At 35.3% G+C, this 18169-nt stretch overlaps 3 protein-coding genes across 10 annotated transcripts; 2 read left to right on the top strand and 1 right to left on the bottom strand.

The window, feature by feature from the left end:
- The first annotated feature begins 2927 nt into the window (after positions 1-2927).
- LOC110929987 (uridine kinase-like protein 4) lies at positions 2928-8721 on the top strand. The gene is made up of 15 exons (XM_022173182.2): positions 2928-3103; positions 4089-4255; positions 4748-4839; positions 5018-5087; positions 5193-5305; positions 6248-6344; positions 6492-6571; positions 7024-7218; positions 7332-7415; positions 7501-7561; positions 7647-7707; positions 7837-7930; positions 8019-8091; positions 8183-8265; positions 8353-8721. The coding sequence occupies exons 2-15, from the start codon at positions 4102-4104 to the stop codon at positions 8500-8502; spliced, it is 1407 nt and encodes a 468-aa protein (XP_022028874.1). The 5' UTR covers positions 2928-3103; positions 4089-4101; the 3' UTR covers positions 8503-8721.
- Positions 8722-10078: 1357 nt separating this feature from the next.
- Positions 10079-13031, top strand: LOC110929988 (sufE-like protein 1, chloroplastic/mitochondrial). Of its 8 annotated transcripts, none has more exons than XM_035988507.1 (4): positions 10079-11222; positions 12352-12446; positions 12564-12612; positions 12763-13031. In XM_035988507.1, exon 1 carries the CDS (start codon positions 10152-10154, stop codon positions 11211-11213), a length of 1062 nt encoding a protein of 353 aa, XP_035844400.1. In that variant the 5' UTR covers positions 10079-10151; the 3' UTR covers positions 11214-11222; positions 12352-12446; positions 12564-12612; positions 12763-13031. The 8 variants fall into 8 exon arrangements, with proteins under 8 accessions (XP_035844400.1, XP_035844396.1, XP_035844402.1 ...); XM_035988503.1 differs by having other exon boundaries at positions 12755-13031; XM_035988509.1 differs by having other exon boundaries at positions 12534-12612.
- LOC118490697 (NDR1/HIN1-like protein 6) lies at positions 12576-14099 on the bottom strand. Its single transcript, XM_035988510.1, has one exon. It carries the CDS (start codon positions 13569-13571, stop codon positions 12744-12746), a length of 828 nt encoding a protein of 275 aa, XP_035844403.1. The 5' UTR covers positions 13572-14099; the 3' UTR covers positions 12576-12743.
- Between the last annotated feature and the right edge of the window lie 4070 nt (positions 14100-18169).

Genomic DNA, 18169 nt, shown 5'->3' with positions numbered 1-18169 from the left:
CGCGTCCAAAAAAGTTTCATCGTTGCCATTTTAGTCCACTGGATTAACTTCATCAAATTTTTCTGTTAACCAGAAGGACAATTCGGTCATCTTATATGTAATTCTGTATTTCTGTTAACTATAAAGGCAATTCAGCCATAAAAAATGACTGAATCGCCTTTCTCAAAACAAAAATAATGGATGAAGTTAACCCAGTGGACTAAAATGGCAACAGTGAAACCTTTTTGGACCCACAGACAAAAAATGAAACTTTTGGACTAAACTGGCAAAATGGCCCAAACCACAGGGACTAAAATGACATTTAACTCTAAATTCTTGATGTCACCAACAAAATACGATAGCAAACAACCAAGTTCGTTAACCCGGAACCCACTGCCTGGGACACCGACGACGGTGTTCTCGATCGGGTAGTGGGTATCCAATAGCAAATCGGGGAACTCCCCCACCCCTCTAACGACAAAAATAACAACAATGATAATGTCATCCGTATTTACATCATAATTATTTTCAAAAGTCATTAATCTTTATGATTCACACCGATGGTCCAATTAGCAAAGTTGTTGCAGTTAAGGGGTTACTTTTTTTGAAGTCAAGGGTTCGAGTCTCATCAAAGATGGATTTTGTGTATTTTAAGCCGTTAAAAATTATGATTCACACTGATTAATTATTAAATTATAATTCGTTCGTTAATACTTGAGTATTGTATTGTTTTTTCTTAATACATGAAAGGGTTAAAACTTGTAAAAACAACATATTCTAATTTATAAAATGCAATCTTTGAAGCTGATTTAGTTGACTAAACTTCATGAAATACATAAACATACAAAATAAAATACATAAACATACAAAATTAGTATCAAACTTTGACTACTAATACACTCCTCACACATGTACATGCTACATATACAATTTTTTTATTAACGTGAAAATCATACATCCGAAAATTCCGTTTTAACTTCATGTTAAAACAACAAGAGTATGGCAGGGGGAAGATTCAGATTCAACTCCAAAAGGTAGCTTCTTGGTCGGAATCTACAATCAAAGAACATCGTTAGTCTTAACGCGAGAGATGGCCTTCCGTGTGAGAATCAGTGGATTGTTCTTAAGAGTATAAGCGAAATGAAAAGATGAAAGTTTAGAGTGAGAGAGATGAACTTACTTTGGGCTGAACAAGACTCTCCTTTTATAGGCAGATTGATCTGCCAAAGGGAGCCTTGTGCCAGCTGGTACCTTTTAGTCTTGGTAAGTTTATCCTCCCTTGACGTTGCTTGAAGGGTTAGCCTCGCCTCTTTAGGTAAGTTTCAGGTTTGTGTGTCTCGAGGACACTTTTTGTGCTTTAGGGAGAAGTCTAAATTAGTTTGACTTGTTGGGTTCAAGTTCCAAGGTTCTACATTAAGCTTAGCTTCCTGTCATCAGCCGTTGGTGTATCAGCTTCTCGTCGGGAGCTTCTAGCTTCCGACTTTCAACTTCTTACTTTTAGTTTATGTATAGCATTCTTTATTGTTTTCTTGCGATTGTTATTAACCTTGGGTTTGCTGATTGGAATCTCTGAGTATCCACGTCATCACTTCCCACTCGCTGTAAAAAATAAATTATCTACGTATTTATTAACGTGAAAATCATACAATCGAAACTACGGTTTTAACTTCCAAATCACTGTAAAAAAATAAAGAGTAAATTACAAAAATCGTCCTTTATATATGTGTGTTGGTATACTCTCTGACTTCTTATTTATATTATATATATATATATTTTTTTTTTGATTTGGTGCCTTGGTATGTTGATGGTTTTAGAGTCGGGGTCTCTCTGGAAGCAACCTCTATATCCTTAGGGATGGAGGCAAGGTCTGTCTACATCCCACCCTCTCCAGACCCTATAAGTAGCTTTGCTATTTGTGGGATATACTGGGTATGGTTGTTGTTGTTGTTGTCCTTTATGTATGTCACTTATTGCAAACTGTGTCCCTTCTCTTCAATAATTACAGAAAACGTACTCGATGTTTGCAAGTTATGTCCTTTAGCCCTAACTCAGTTAATTTTTGTGGTTAAATCTGACAAAATGGACCCCACATGAGGGTATTTTTTTGTGATTAAATCTGACCAAATGGACCCACATGAGTAAAATGACCAAAATACCCTAATGTGGGGTCCATTTGGTCAAGTTTAACCACAAAAAATTAACTGAGTTAGGGCTAAAAGACATAACTTGCAAACATAAAGTACGTTTTCTAGCAATTATTAAAGATAAAAGACAAAGTTTGCAACAAGTGACACACATGAATGACGATTTTTGTAATTTACGAAAAATAAATTATCTACATATATTAATTTCAACATTCTAGTGAGTAGTAATACCTTTTTGTCTTTTATTGGTTTTTCTTTTTTTGACTTTTTCCCTTTTTTTCATAGTAACTTTAATTTGTAATAAAGTTTCGTTTTTTTTATAATTTTGCCTCAAAAGAGTTTAGTTTTTATTTTATGTTTTTTTCTGAATTTTTTTTGTTGTTCGGTTGATATTTACTACGATGTTTAATGATCACATTTGGTTCCTCGAGTTTTATTTACCCCACGACCTTTTAATACGTTTCGGTATAAATTCGACTTCATCTACTTATTACGTCACATGAGTCATTTGATATAATAAATATTTGTTTTTGTTTTATGCTTTTCCCTAATTTGTTCATTGTTCGGTTGCTACTTAGCACGATTTTACGCTCCAGCCCCATTATTATATTTAAAAGATAAAAAAAATGATTAAAGTAGCGGTGAATGTAATAAAGGTATATTTTAAAGAAAAGCAATTATGAATTGGGCCCACAACTAATCAGCGCCACGTCAGGCTAAGAGGTATGTTTTTACGTAAATTAAACTTGTTTAATTCAGCACCTAATTGATAGTTACGATATTATCTTGGTCCAAAAAATCGTTAGGTTCACCATCGTAATTACATCCAACCTCAAGCCCTTATTCACTACCCCACCCACAGACACTGCAAAAACCTTCATATATATTCATTCTTCAATGTATACGTATAATCGCAACAGCCTCCAGTTTTCAAATCAAATCGAGAAGAAGAAGAACACATCAAATCGAGAATCTCGGAGGTATCTATAGGTTATTCAATCTTGTAACTATGTGATTTCTGGTTCTGTATCTTGCATTTTGTTTCCTGCATGTTTTGATCCGTGATGATGTTATTCGGATATTCTATTCGGATTTGGAGCTATGATTGTTTATGAGTTGTTTGATGATATGCGTCTGAGGCAATGTTCGTTTATGCATGTTTTTATTCCGTTTGATATCGTTTATAATGTAATTATTGTTGATATTGTTGAAGATATCTGATGATCGTCAAGGCGTTTTAAGTTTTTATGACCTGCAAAGAAATTGATTCACTTGTTTCATTTTTGTTTTTTTTTATTTTTATTTTCGATCTGTAGGTTTTAGTTGTTATGATGATTAATGCATCAACTGTAGGCTTTGTATGTGTGTGTTCATATGTAAACTACATTGGTAGATACAGATCTCAGTGGGATCCTTAATTGTGGGTTTCAACTGCCTGCATCGTAAGATTCGTAACTATATCGACGAGCAATTGGAAATTGATGGTTATGTGCTGAAGATTAACTGAACATTCAGGCCTTTTAACGGTGAAAAACACAGCAGAATTGATCTTCGAATGTAGCATTATGAATAAATGATTATATTAATTTTTTAGATTAGTATGTCAAAATGAAGATAAATACTAAATGATCTTCGTACCAATAAGAAGTATGGGCCTAAGGACGGTGGAATGTTAAGCGCCCTTACTATGTCAATTGAACCAAGAAACAATAATGAAGAAACATATATCATTGCTAATAATAATAATTGTTGTTGTTATAATTAGTGTTAGTATATAACCTGGATATACTATCGAGCCGGGGGTCTCACTGGAAGCAGCCTCTCTATTCCTACGGGTAGAGGTAAGGCTGTCTACATCTTACCCTCCTCAGACCCTACCTTAGCTTTGCTGTTGGTGGGATTTACTGAGTATGATGATGATGATGATATAACCTGGATATATGATTGCTCGTCTTTACGCTGCAGGTTATTATTGTAGATGGGGTCTACACCAGTAGAGTATTTAATAGAGTCTTCAACAAGGGCGCATTTTTCTGGGTTCCACATGGATGGGATGCAGGCAACGAATTCGCAAGTGGGGCAGACAACAACTTCAGTGAATGAAAATGTGCATAAGCAGCCTTTTATCATTGGTATGTATTGCAGCAAGAATACCACTTGATTACTTGTATGGTTTCGGCGTGTTATTATATTGCTAGTATAGTAAGCTCATGTTCGATATGATTTATATACCTTAAAAGTTATAGTTTTAAGCAACAGTTGTGTATGTTGTCAGCACCTTCACCAACCTTATCATGAGAATCGGTTAGATTGCTTCAAAATGATTCCAGAAGGGAATGTATATATATTTGCAAGCTTTCATTGGCTATATTACTAGATGATGTCCAAATTTTCTTTCCAAATATAGAAAGAGTGGCCTAAAACTATTCAGATAGTGAACCTGTGATAAATAAACACTATTCTTTTCTAGTTCTGCTGACTTAAGTTACTCCTTTTGTCATATAAAACACAGGAGTCTGTTCACTATATGCATAGTCTGTTCTTTGAAAGGCTAGGGATTGTCATGTATGTGATGATATTTGTGATTAAATCTTTCTGTTGTTAAATAAATGGCCAACAACCAGGGGTTGCTGGAGGTGCAGCTTCGGGAAAAACAACAGTTTGTGATATGATTATTGAGCAGCTTCATGATCAGCGTGTTGTACTTGTGAACCAGGTATATTTTTTCTCTGCTGATTATATTAGAATAAATGTAGAGTATGTGAAAGGTATAATACCATCATTTTTCTTGATGCATTTTTTTGTAACCTGCTAATCAACTATTGCTATTTATATAGCTCGTTCTACTATAATCTGATCACACAAAAGTAATAGGCATCTTTGGGTGTTTGTAGGACTCCTTCTATCATAATTTGACTGCTGAAGAACTTACGAGAGTTCATGAATACAACTTCGATCATCCTGGCGAGTGTTTATTTTTTTCGTTTTTACTTCAATGGCTGTTTTCTTTATAATCTACCAGCTTGTGTTTCCATGTTTCTTACGGCACTTCCCTGTTTGCTTTTCCAGATGCTTTTGATAATGAGAAATTATTATCAGTCGTGGAGATGTTGAAGCATGGAAAAGCAGTGGATATCCCAAAATATGACTTCAGGAGTTACAAAAACATAGTCTCTCGAAGGGTTAGTTCTTATAACATAGCTGGGAAATGTCTAAAAGTTTGGCCCATAATGTAAAAAGTTTATCTTTGTTGCCTTTTCAAACAGTGGCAGACCCATGAATTATCAAGGGGTGCGATCGGGATTTTGCCCTATAAAATACACTATTATTTTTCAAGGGGTGCACCCGCCCACCCAACCCTCTACCTAGGTCCGCCACTGTTTTCAAAGTGCATGGATCAGTTGTTTTTTTTTCCGGCTCATTTTGACTTGTCAAACCGTTTATCTTGATTTTTCATCTTTGTTCTGTCTAGTAGCATGAATTAAAAACTAATTAGACTCATGTAACCGATTTTTCATCTTTGTTCTGTCTAGTAGCATGAATTAAAAACTAATTAGACTCATGTAACCATTATACATGCTCATGTAACCGTTTATCTTGATTTTTCATGTAACCAGTTTGTTGCCCACTGATGGTATTAGAACTCGTAGGATAACACACAAAAATAAACAGATGAGAACTGATTGCACTGGAAACTCAATTAATTGTTATTGCTTGAAGTGAATACATATAACGAAATCAAGAAAGGCTTATATAGCCAACAATACAATGTAAACCAAATAACTCGGTCTAGCTAACAAGCTAGACTTATTAAAAAAAAACTCAAACAAACCCTACCGGATAACTCTAAGATCCACGCGCATAAAACTTAATTGATAAACTGATTAAATGAGGGTCACGTGACTGGGAGTATGGATCAGCTTCAAATACCCACAATGCATCAAAGTAGAAGACCTGCTGGTGTCTATCTTTGTTCTCCGTTTCTTGTTTTTACTAGTAATGCAGCAGGAAGTACCATTAATTTATTCTTCTGTTTAAAAATAATATTCTCCCCCATTGTTTGTGGTGAATTATAGTATAGTTAAGAACTCAATATAAATCAATTGATATGAAATATATGGCAGGTGAATCCTTCAGATGTCATAATTTTGGAAGGCATACTAATTTTTCACGATCCTCGTGTACGTGAAATGATGAACATGAAGATCTTTGTTGATACAGGTTCTATACACTCCTTACATAACATTAATCATTAACAGATTCCTTTCTGTTCATCCATATTATATATTACTCTGTGGTTCTTTTCCAGTGTCCAATGAAAAATCATTTTGTCATCTATCAGTATTTACATTTATATTATCGGTGCAGATGCTGATGTGCGTCTGGCAAGGAGAATAAGGCGTGACACTGGCGAAAAGGGACGAGATATCAGTTTGGTACTTGATCAGGTTAGTTGTTAAAAGATGAAAAAAATAGGTTATATGCATTTTAAGGTTTGTAAAACTATTATGGGATTGGTTTTGCCTATTGGATGCTTTTTTAATCGCATTACTATCTTCTTTGGAATAATGGATTTTAATAATCCTAACTATTAGCCAATGGCCGGCAACGGTCCCAACTTAATAAATAACCAGTGGTGGTCCCACCTTTTCATATATTGTAAACCAATGGACCTTTACTAAACCGAAAAGTCTAAGGGGACAAAAAGAAATTAAGGTTCTTTAGTAAAAGTCCATTAGTTTACAATATGTGAAAAGGTGGCACCACCACTGGTTATTTTTTAAAGTTGGGACCGTTGTCGGCCAACGGCTAATAGTTTGGATTATTAAAATCCATTATTCCTATCTTCTTTTGCTCATTTAATTTATTTACTTACGGGCTTAGCTTAACTTATATGCAGTATTCCAAGTTCGTAAAACCTGCTTTTGATGACTTCATACTTCCAACAAAGAAGTATGCTGACATCATCATACCTCGCGGAGGAGACAATCATGTGGCGATCGACTTAATTGTCCAACATATTCGGACGAAGCTAGGTCAACATGATCTTTGTAAAATATATCCTAATTTATACGTCATTCACTCTACTTTTCAGGTACCACTTTTTAAGTTCCATGTTTGATAATTACAATTTTGATGCATTTTATTCTATTTGGGTATTCTTTTGTTATACAGTTTCCTCATCGTTAGTTGTTTGTTGTCATGCAGATACGTGGCATGCATACACTTATACGTGATGCTCAAACAACAAAACATGATTTTGTCTTTTACGCAGACCGACTAATCCGGTTGGTGAGTTCTTGTTTCTAGGGTGGAATTGGGTAATGCCATTTTCATTTATTTTAATATTTGCATAATTCTCATTTGATTTAATCAGGTCGTTGAGCATGGTTTGGGACATCTACCATTTACCGAAAAGCAGGTGGTAACTCCAACCGGTAAGCTTCTACATTCGTTAATCTTACTATGCATGTGCTATCAAGTCTAACCGTTTTTCGTCATGATATTTTGGTTTGTGAACAGAGTCGGTATACACAGGAGTAGATTTTTGTAAAAGATTATGTGGTGTTTCCATTATCCGGAGGTATCTAAACTCAAAAACAGTTTTTATTTCTAGTTGTCAGTTCTGATACTTATATTTTTGGGAAAATATTTTATTTTGTTTTTTTTTTTCCGTCTGGTCGAAGTCGTTGACTTGTCAATCTGTTTGCAGTGGTGAGAGTATGGAAAATGCATTGCGAGCATGTTGTAAGGGTATAAAGATTGGAAAGATTCTTATTCATAGAGAAGGTGATAACGGGCAACAGGTTTGCGCCTAATATTCTTATTCAAGCAAATTTTGTTTGCATTTCACCCAAGTTGTACGCATTAAAACAAGGTTGAACTATTATGCAGTTAATATATGAAAAACTGCCACAAGACATATCCGACAGGCATGTTTTGTTGTTGGATCCTATACTTGGAACAGGTTAGTTTTTTAGATTTCTCACAAGTAACTTTTTTCGAACATGTTGGATCCTATATGTGTTTGTGCTGATAATTGCAACTGATTTGTTCAGGCAATTCAGCGGTTCAGGCTATTTCTTTGCTTCTAAAGAAAGGGGTACCAGAGGCCAATATCATATTCCTGAATCTGATCTCTGTAAGTCCGAAATCCGTTATCAGTTGTCAACATTTTGACCAAATAAGTCAAACGCTAATTTTGAACAAATTGTGGGGGCATAAACAGGCACCGCAAGGAGTGCATGTAGTGTGCAGACGGTTTCCAAGAATAAAGATAGTGACATCAGAGATAGAAACAGGGTTGAATAAGGAGTTTCGTGTGCTTCCAGGGATGGGAGAGTTTGGCGACCGATATTTTGGGACAGACGATGAATGAATGAAGATGTCCGAACTCCAGCCCGAGTCATTTTGGGATCATAGAAAGATGGTTGTTTGTGGATTTTATGTTTGGGTTCGGGTTTGAGATGGTTTTGGGTACCGCTGAGACTTGTTCCTTGTGTTTTATTATGGACTTGGTTGAGTTGGACTGATATACACATTATACATGGCATTCTAACAGGCTATATGATCATTAACTTATGCTCATGGGTGACAATTCATACTTGTAATATGTTATCTCACTAGAGCTCAGCACTACTTGCCACTATAAAGAAGAGTCAAAAGATGTTTATATATGTGTATAAACATAACATGCAATGATGCAAACATATATATTGCTATCATAAAATTTTCCAAAACAACAAAATATTATATATCTTTTGTTACTATTTAATCTATAAAAAAATTCTACTTTTCTTGCACAATCTATAAGGCTAAATTATATTTTTCACCATTTATGTTTATACCAACTTGCAAGTTTCGTTCTTAAACTATGTAAATTACATAAAGGGATTAGGATCAAATACAAAGGATCCTAATTGTAAGAAGGATTTATAGAGTGACAAGTGTCCAATAACCTAAAAAAACCCACTACACAAAAAAACCCCACTACAAAAAAAGAAAAAAAAAAAACCTTAAACATCCACCACCACCAAAAACCTAACCCCCCCCCCCCTCACCCCCCACATCACCCACCCAATTTTTTTTTTTTTTTTTTTTTTTGGCCGAGGGGGTGGGGGGTGGGGGTTTAGGTTTTTGGGTGGGGGTAGGGGTGGGGGTGGGTGTTTAGTTTTTTTTTAGATTTTTTTTTAGGTTTTTGGGGGGTGGGGGGGGGGGGGTTAGGTTTTTTGGGGGTTTTTTTGGTGAGGTATAGTTTTTTTTTATTGTTTTTTTTTGCCGCGAGGGGGGGGGGTGGTTTAGGTTTTTGGGTGGGGGGGGGTGTTTAGGTTTTTGGGTGATGGTGGTGGTGGGGTGGGGTGGGTGTTTAGGTTTTTGGTGGCGATGTAGTGGGTTTAGTTTTAACTTATTGGACACTTGTCACTCTATAAATCCTTCTTACACTTCTTACAATTAGAAGCCTTTGTAGAATAACTTGACCCTTACATAAAGCATTCTTTATTACAAGTGTGCTTTACGCTAACTAGTGTTAAAAAATGAAGTTAATGTTTTACAAAATAACCATTTAACACTAAAAGAATTGTCTAGTTATAACATTTTTTTCTTATTTAATTCTTTTACCTTCTTTTTCTTCAATTATTTTTATCACTTTTACTCTATAAAAGTCTAATTAAATACCAATATTTTAATATTAGATATATTTTAAAAATCAGATATACAATGAAATAAGAACGAAAATATGAATAAAAGTGTAATTATATTTATTTCATAAATAATTATTTTTTAAAACCTGAACCTAAATAACGAAAACTCTAATTTTTCATTAATTATTTGTGATATTTTTTCTGTAAAGATATTATCGTGTATTTTTTTTTATAATCTTTATTTCAAAAATATTATTTTTCTCTATTTTCTGCAAAATATTATTAATTATTATCACACGTGGGACGTACTGTCTTCTAGATAAACCAACGACGGTTTCCCCCCACCTCATATCACCGTCGCTATCGCCGTTGCTGTTCCGTCGCCATGTCTCTCTGCTCATCTTACCGTCGAATCTCCACCCATTTCCTCCCACTCCCACCTTCAATCTTCAAACCCCTAAACCCTAAACCCCCTTCATCTTTCCCCATTTCACCCAAACCCCATCTTTCCAAATCTTTCACCGTCCGATCAACCCCCACCACCAAGCCCTCTTCCCCTGACCCCAATCTTCATCATTCGAACAATCAATATCTCATCTTTGAACAACTCCCACAAAACCTTCAACAAATCATCAAACTTTTCCAATCCGTACAAGACCCAAAAGCCAAATACGAACAACTCTTATTCTACGGCAAAAACCTCAAACCCCTCGAACCCCAGTTCAAAACAGACGAAAACAAAGTCAAAGGTTGTGTTTCACAGGTCTGGTTAAGGGCTTATTTTGATGATTCGAATAAGAAAGTTGTCATCTTTGAAGCTGATTCTGATGCTTTGATTACCAAAGGGTTAGCTGCTTTACTTGTTCAGGGTCTTTCAGGTTGTTCTATCGAAGAAATTGTTAAGATTTCCCCTGAGTTTATTGTGTTGTTGGGTTTGCAACAGAGCTTGTCTCCTTCTAGAAACAATGGGTTCTTGAATATGTTTCAGTTGATGCAGAAAAAGGCCTTGATGTTGTTTGTTGAAGCTGAGAAAGGGAGTGTTTCAAGAACCGAAAATGTCGAGAGCCCGAAAGCAGATAGCGATTCGGGCTCAAGAACTTCTGATTTTGAATTAAGTAACAGTTCTTCAACTGTTGATGTTTCCAGTTCAGATGGTTTAGTTTTAGGAAGCAGGGGGCAGAGGATTAGGGAGATTTTGAATAAGGAGTTGCAGCCTGTTGAGTTGGAGTTAGAGGATGTTTCGTATCAGCATGCGGGTCATGCGGGTGTTAAGGGGAGTAGTAATGGGGAGACACATTTTAATTTGAGAGTGGTTTCGAAGGAGTTTGAAGGGAAGAGTATGGTGAAGAGACATAGGCTTGTTTATTCGCTTTTGGCTGATGAGTTGCAGAGTGGATTGCACGCATTGTCCATCGAGGCTAAGACGCCTGCTGAAGTTGGTCGTTAGGAAATTATGGTATACCTTTTGAGTTATATACTGTCTTGTTTTAGTTAATACTTAATGTTATATTTCACTTTACCATTGATCCTTGAATATACTGCATGATTTTTATAGCTTTATTCAATATTAAATATTGCATAATGTTACACATGTAGATGGCCACTATGACCTTAATTTCATGACTACGACCTTAATTTGATTGTAAGAAACTTTTGTCAGTGTGTTCACTTCTTATAATACACTCAATCTTCATTTTATGATTGTAGTATGGATGCACAGCCGATTTAGGGGAACCTTATATTATACTACATATTCCTGTCTTTGATTTTTCAATTCCTGTGATTTATATCGTGTGTGATCATCAATCCTAGTGCTTACGGGTCTTTTTTCCAATGATAGAAAGTCGAAATATAAAAGTTCATCAGGATAGAGTTTAAAATTTAGGATGCAAAGCTTGAAGTCTGAATGCAAAACGATTTAGACTGTTTGGAAAGTGAATAGAATGTTTGTATATATCTGGCCTTTTCCCTGTTAAATCTCGGGTAGTAGACAGAGCGGAAGCGAATTAAAGAGAAGATGATCTTAGAGGAAAATCAATATAATATTCGATAATCAGAAACATTACATCAAACACTTGTTTTATGAGGTAGGTCTTATTCTGGCAAGTCGTGCGAAAATTGGAAAACTAAAATTGTCTTTCTAAATACAAAACTGACTTCTTAATTAGACACGTGAATTACTCAAATCTAACATTCATGCGATTTTACATGTATATTTAAATTAACTGAAATTACAAAAATTGCGAAAGAGCCATCTTTATCGAATTTGGGCTCCAGATGATGAAATTCGTGTCCGACTTTTGCCACATGATCCGGCCTGTTGAAACCTTTTTGTTCGTTACTTATGGGCCCACAACTCCAAACGTAGCTCAAGTCATGTTCTTTCTGAGTTGGATCATTGATAGTTTTCCCTCCCTTCCTCATTTGAACGAAAAGTCACCCGTTAGTTTTGATTTAAAAATTGCTTTAGAATCTTGCTTTATTTTATGCATCATTGTTTACCCTCTACAGTCCTGACACTGTTAGAAGAAGCATTCTGCAAGATTTATAATAAATTTCACAACTTTAAATTTTGTAACTTGTAGGTTTTCACACAAAAGTCAAAATATACATCTTCTGCAGCATGATAAGAAGATATATCTGCTTTATACTTTCATGTTCCACAAGAATCTTGCTTTCGGTAAAAGATACCCAAGATCTCATTTTCATATCGTTTTTTTTAACTGCCACATCATATCTTCAAACTTTTCGCTTTTATGTTAGGTAGATTGTGTTGTCCTCACTTCTGATGTAACAGGAAACAAAAAACTCGGAGCAAATACTGCGTTATATACAGATTTTTGTAGGTATAGATAGTGCCCAATTGTCAATTATACACACGAGATACGGTTGAACCGAGTCGATTTAGATCTCAGTTCAACCTGTTGAAGAAAAGCAAAAAAAATGAAAAGAGATGAATAACGATATAAATAACATTTCATCTCTTAGTTATGCAGCGTCTCGCCATGAGTAAACCAGACGGTGGACTGCTCATCTGCAACTCGCATCGACTATGCAACCAGTACGAGAAATGAATCAAACCGAAGCTTACTCGTACTTTAAACGTCCCCTTCACACTGTACATAACTTTGTTGCTCAAAACCTGCCGTTTAAGCTCCATCGCGTGATTCGACGGCAGGGGCACTAGGCTCGATACGAAATGAAGCTTGACCACACCCGTCTCTCTTTGCCTTTGACTAAACGGTCTGATCGATTGATTCGCGATGACACTGTTGGCAAAACATAGTTCAACTGCAGCATACTCGAATCTCACGTTAAGTTTCCTGTTGGGGTTTGTGAAATTCGCGATAAAAGTGAAGTCTCCGTTGTAATTCCCAGGCGAATCGAAGTAAACGACGTTGAGACTCGCGTGGTTGGTGTCGAAGACAGGGTTTTTCGGTTTGACGACGAGGAATATGATCAAAGTTGTGATTCCAAACAAGATTATTAGTATGCTGAATATTAAACATATGATCGCGCAGCACCAAATGGCGGGATCTGTGTTTCGGTGGTTTCTTAGCAGGAGTCTGTCTCTTGTATTGGGAAACCTTTCGTAAAAATACTCAGGTGTTTGCGTTTGCATTGGCGTTTGCGTTCGTGTTTGCGTTGGTGTTTGTATCATCATGGTATGTCTAGATGATTTTACGGGCGTGACAGCATGAGCCAGCGGAGACGGGGTGGCGGTTCGGTGGTGTGGGTCAGGAGTAGAGTAGAGTGACGGCGGTTCTAGTGGTTGGTGTGGTGGTGGGAAGTGGCGAGGGTGCATCTTTAAGGAAGGAAAAACCACTACATGAAGGAATGAAAATAGAGTTTAAGAAGGTGGGATTGATTAAAGTAAAGTGAAAAGTAGGCTCTTTGAGTGAGGTGGTGGGGACATGCTGAATTTGAATTTGATAGATTGTATAACATCTTTATGAAAGTAGGACTGTGATTGGCATTTGGATTGGATGAAGGGCTGTGATTGAATCAAGATGGTGATTCTTGGTGGTTAAGAAATTGGTGTGGAGCAAAAAGGGACAAGCAAATTATTGGGAGACTTATATTATTTGAAGGTACATAAAACTAGAAAAAGGTGTTTCCTTTGATGATTGTGAAACTCTGGAAGGGACAAAGATCCAAACCATATATTGTAATGGGTTAGGTTGAGTTGGGTCGGGTCGGGTTAACTCCAACTTCTATAACACCCGCTCTGTTTGTAGACTCGATATTGAAATTTAACACGGAATTTTGGTCCTAACTTTTTTACAAATATAAACCACAACAAATTGCAGAAATTTTAATGTATTATTTTAAATGAAAGAGACTCTGTTTGTGTGTGTATAGTATACCAATCGCTGCTCTCTTAAATGGAAACGATGATGTTCGAGTAACCCTCGGTTTAACATTAAATGGAAACGATGATGTTCAAGTGACATCGGATTCAACAGAACCTGGTGCAAGACTCAACTCAAGGTCCACATCGGTTTCAGTTTGGATATTCATAGTAATCAAGATTCTGGGAAAATATTCCGGCGCCAAATCGGAATAACAGAGACGATAAAACTTTCACCGGAGTAACCCTTCTGATGAATCTGAATCAAATATATCCTTTGATTCTGTTTGTCCTTAATGTACAAACAACGATGGCAATCAAGTAAACCCTTGATTGATTTGATTAAAAAAATCCGATTTTTCAACTTTTTATAAAACAGGGGATCGTAAAACGTTTTCCGGCGACGATTTTTTTGAACGTTCCGTCCAATTGTTCTTCGGTTACAATCGATAGTGATCAAATAAATCCTTTGATGATTGTGATTTTCAATCGGAATTGTATGGCTCAAATTCTGTATATAAACTTCGAAGAACAGAGGGTTACAAACTTCAATCAGATATGTCCTCTGATTTGCGAATTGTTTCGGGGTGAATGAAAACGGGAAAAGGAATGGTAACAGGGGATTTTTTTTTCTTCTTCACAATCAATATCGAGTCACTCGGTATCTTTCGGTTCTTCACGAACGATTTCACAGGTTAAGGATCTTTTGGCTCTGATGCCAATTGTAAGGGTGAGAGGGGCACTCCTCTCTTAGGGTGTGTTCTCGAGTTAAAAATCCCTCTCCATCCCTCTCCTCCCCTCCATGTCTTTCCAAATTGAAAAGACTATTCTCAGACAAAAAAAACCCCATTTTCCCTCCCCTCCCCTCCCCCTGTTAAGTGGATCTCTGGAACACAGCATTAGGGGGAGTCCTTTCTCCTACACACACCCAATCAGCACGTGCCACGTCAACTCCCCTCTTAAGTTCCCATTTTGCACTCAAACGATGGCATCACTTCACTCACACAATTATTTTTTTATAAAAAAAAAGGAAAAAAATATGATTGGTGAAAAAAGAGTGGACTCACATTAACAACCAATCACCCCCTTTCTCTCTCCTATAACCTCTCAACCAATCCCCCACCCCGCTTCCCCTCCCCGAGTTGATGGCGGCAGTGTACCCGCACGGCAACTTGGGTCACCGCATGGGGTCACCGCATGTGCCCCGTGCAGAGGGAGAGAGAGTTTAGAGAAAATATATAGTTTTCATTACTTTCAAATGATTGTGATTACATGTATTTAGGGCATGTTTGGTTAAGCTTTTTAAAACAACTTATTGACTTATTGGCTTTTTGAAAAGTCATAAGCTCTAAAATGGTGTTTGGCAATGAGGGTGTATGTGAGAGGGAAAAGTGACTTTTTCAAAAAGTCACTCCATACTGACTTTTCAAAATGCCAATAAGTCAATAAGCTGTTTTCAAAAAGCTTAGCCAAACACGCCCTTATAGTTCCAAACAACCCAACCCGAGAGAACCTGGTGCAAGACTCAACTCATAGTAAGATCAAGATTCCCAGAAGAATGCTCTTCAACTTCCTTTCCCAGGTGACACCCGAGCTCACCGAACAACCCAACCCGAGAGATAACGAAGACCCGTCTTCGATCCATGAACCCGGATCCACAAAACTCTGTTTCCCCTTGTTCTCATTCGAGTAAAACCTAGAGGGCAAACTACTTCCACCAATAACAACATTCGAAGCTAAAATAGAACCGAAATACATACGGAGGGTTTTCAGCCATTTTAATCCACAATCTGATTCAAAACCTCAAGAACACAACTTTTGTCACCAAAAAAAAAATCAGTATTCGGTATTTCTTCAATTCATTCAACCCCCAGTAACAAACCCAGATGTGTTGCATCGATCCATTAAGTCACACGAAGAACAAATTATACTGAATAAATGACCTGCCATTTACTCGAACATCATCGTTTCCATTTGAGAAAGTAGCGATTGGTATACACACACACAAACAGAGTCTCTTTCATTTAAAATAACTAGTAGGGTGCCCGCGCGATGCGGCGGGGGCGACACTTTGCATTGCGCCACTCAACTCATTTCTGGTTTTCATATTCGTATAATATTTTTATTATTGTGGTGGATATATGTCATGAGCTATATATATAGCACTTTTAAACAAACGAATTCTTAATAACCTGTAGTTTGTTTCAACTAACTAATCTTATCTATATGAGTTTAATTTTAACTAATAATCCCTGAAAAAATGTAAACACAATCTGGTTATAACTTATAATCCATAAAAAATGTATCTAGTCAAAATATAAGAGTTTTTTTGAAACTGACTAATATAATTTATAAGAACATAGTTAACTTATAATCCTTAAAACCTTGCAACAAAATTTAGTATTTATATAGTAAAGATCGTAAATTATTATTCATTTTACTTGTTACAAACTTTTTTTTTTTTAAAAAAAAGTCTTTTCTTTTAAGAAATAAAGTTTTGTTTTTTTTTAATATAAAAACTAATGAAAATGAGTTGTTTATATAGCACTTTTAAACCAACGAATTCTTAATAACTTGTAGTTTGTTTCAACTAACTAATCTTATCTATATGAGTTTAATTTTAACTAATAATTCCTAAAAAAGTGTAAACACAATCTGGTTATAACTTAAAATCCATAAAAAAATGTATCTAGTCAACATATAAGAGTTGTTTTGAAACTGACTAATATAATCTATAAGAACATAGTTAACTTATAATCCCTAAAACTTTGCAACAAAATTTAGTATTTATATAATTTTGTTTTTAAAAAAGTCTTTTCTTTTAAGAAATAAAGTTTTGTTTTTTTATAAAAATTAATAATCAAAAGACAAAAAATAAAAGGTAAGTTATAATTGCAAAGTATGTTTATTTTATTGGTTAAGTTATAAAGTATAATCTTTTCTTTAAAGTTCATTACTTTTTTTAAATATCCATATAGTATCCATCCAATAAACTTTAAATATAAAATTTTCATTGACTTGTAAGTATGTTCTAGACATTTAACTTAAATTCTTAAATTTCGTTTTGTTTACAGATATAAAAAAATTTATATTTTTATAAAATTCCAGAACCGTTTTTATAAAAAATAGGATGTTGAGAGTTTATATCTTTATTAATATGGTCAATAGTGCATTATATTAACACCAAAACTAAAATTAAAATATAAAATAAACTTTATTAGACTGCATTAAATCTTAAAAACTGAAAATGAAATTGTCTAGATCAAACATAACTGAAAATGAAAAAAAAAATAAAAACACTTGAAAGATTTCATATTATGCTGAATGAAATCTGTTTCGCTTCTGAATTGACACTTGAGGAATTTTTAATTCGGTTTTCTTCTTTGTGCTTGAATCGGTTGTGTCTTCTAGTTCCTCTTCTTGGTCATCTTCCTCAGAATCATCTAAACTGATAATCTCACTCCATTTCCATTCAGAGAGTCTCTTGGATCTCTTCCTTTGAGACTCATACTTCCGATCCTTAAAAAGGACAAAAATTGCAAAAGTTAAAAAAAAAATCAAATAAACTTTAAAATTACATCTTCACTAAATTCACGTTGAAGATTAGACTTATAAGGACTAAACATTGCACCATGAGAAATTATTTCGACACTTTTATCACCATGATCCTGCAATAAAACACACATGTAGTATAGATAACAAACATGTTAATATGAAAGATATATGCAAAAATAATAGTTAAAAACCAGCAAAATCAATACCTTAGAAGCTTGTTCGTCATGCAACTAATTCTGATCCAAATAAGTTAAACATTCACATAAACGTAAATAAAAGAAAACAATTATTCAGAGCTGCGATATAAAAAAAACTAACCTTAGAATTTTCAATCTTGCATGCTTGGTTTTTCACAACATTTGAATTCAGAATTGGATCCATTTCTGAACTTATTTAGCAATTGATACAGGGGAAATCTGCTGTGTATTTATAGTAGTAAGCATTAGGGTTTAATTTTAGATGTCACCCCTTTATTTCGGAAGTTTGTTGTGGTTATT

This window comes from Helianthus annuus, chromosome 3 (genome assembly GCF_002127325.2).
Source record: "Helianthus annuus cultivar XRQ/B chromosome 3, HanXRQr2.0-SUNRISE, whole genome shotgun sequence".
NCBI classification, from domain to species: Eukaryota; Viridiplantae; Streptophyta; class Magnoliopsida; order Asterales; family Asteraceae; genus Helianthus; species Helianthus annuus.
Note: the sequence above shows the minus strand (reverse complement) of the source record. Positions and strands in the feature narration are given on the sequence as shown.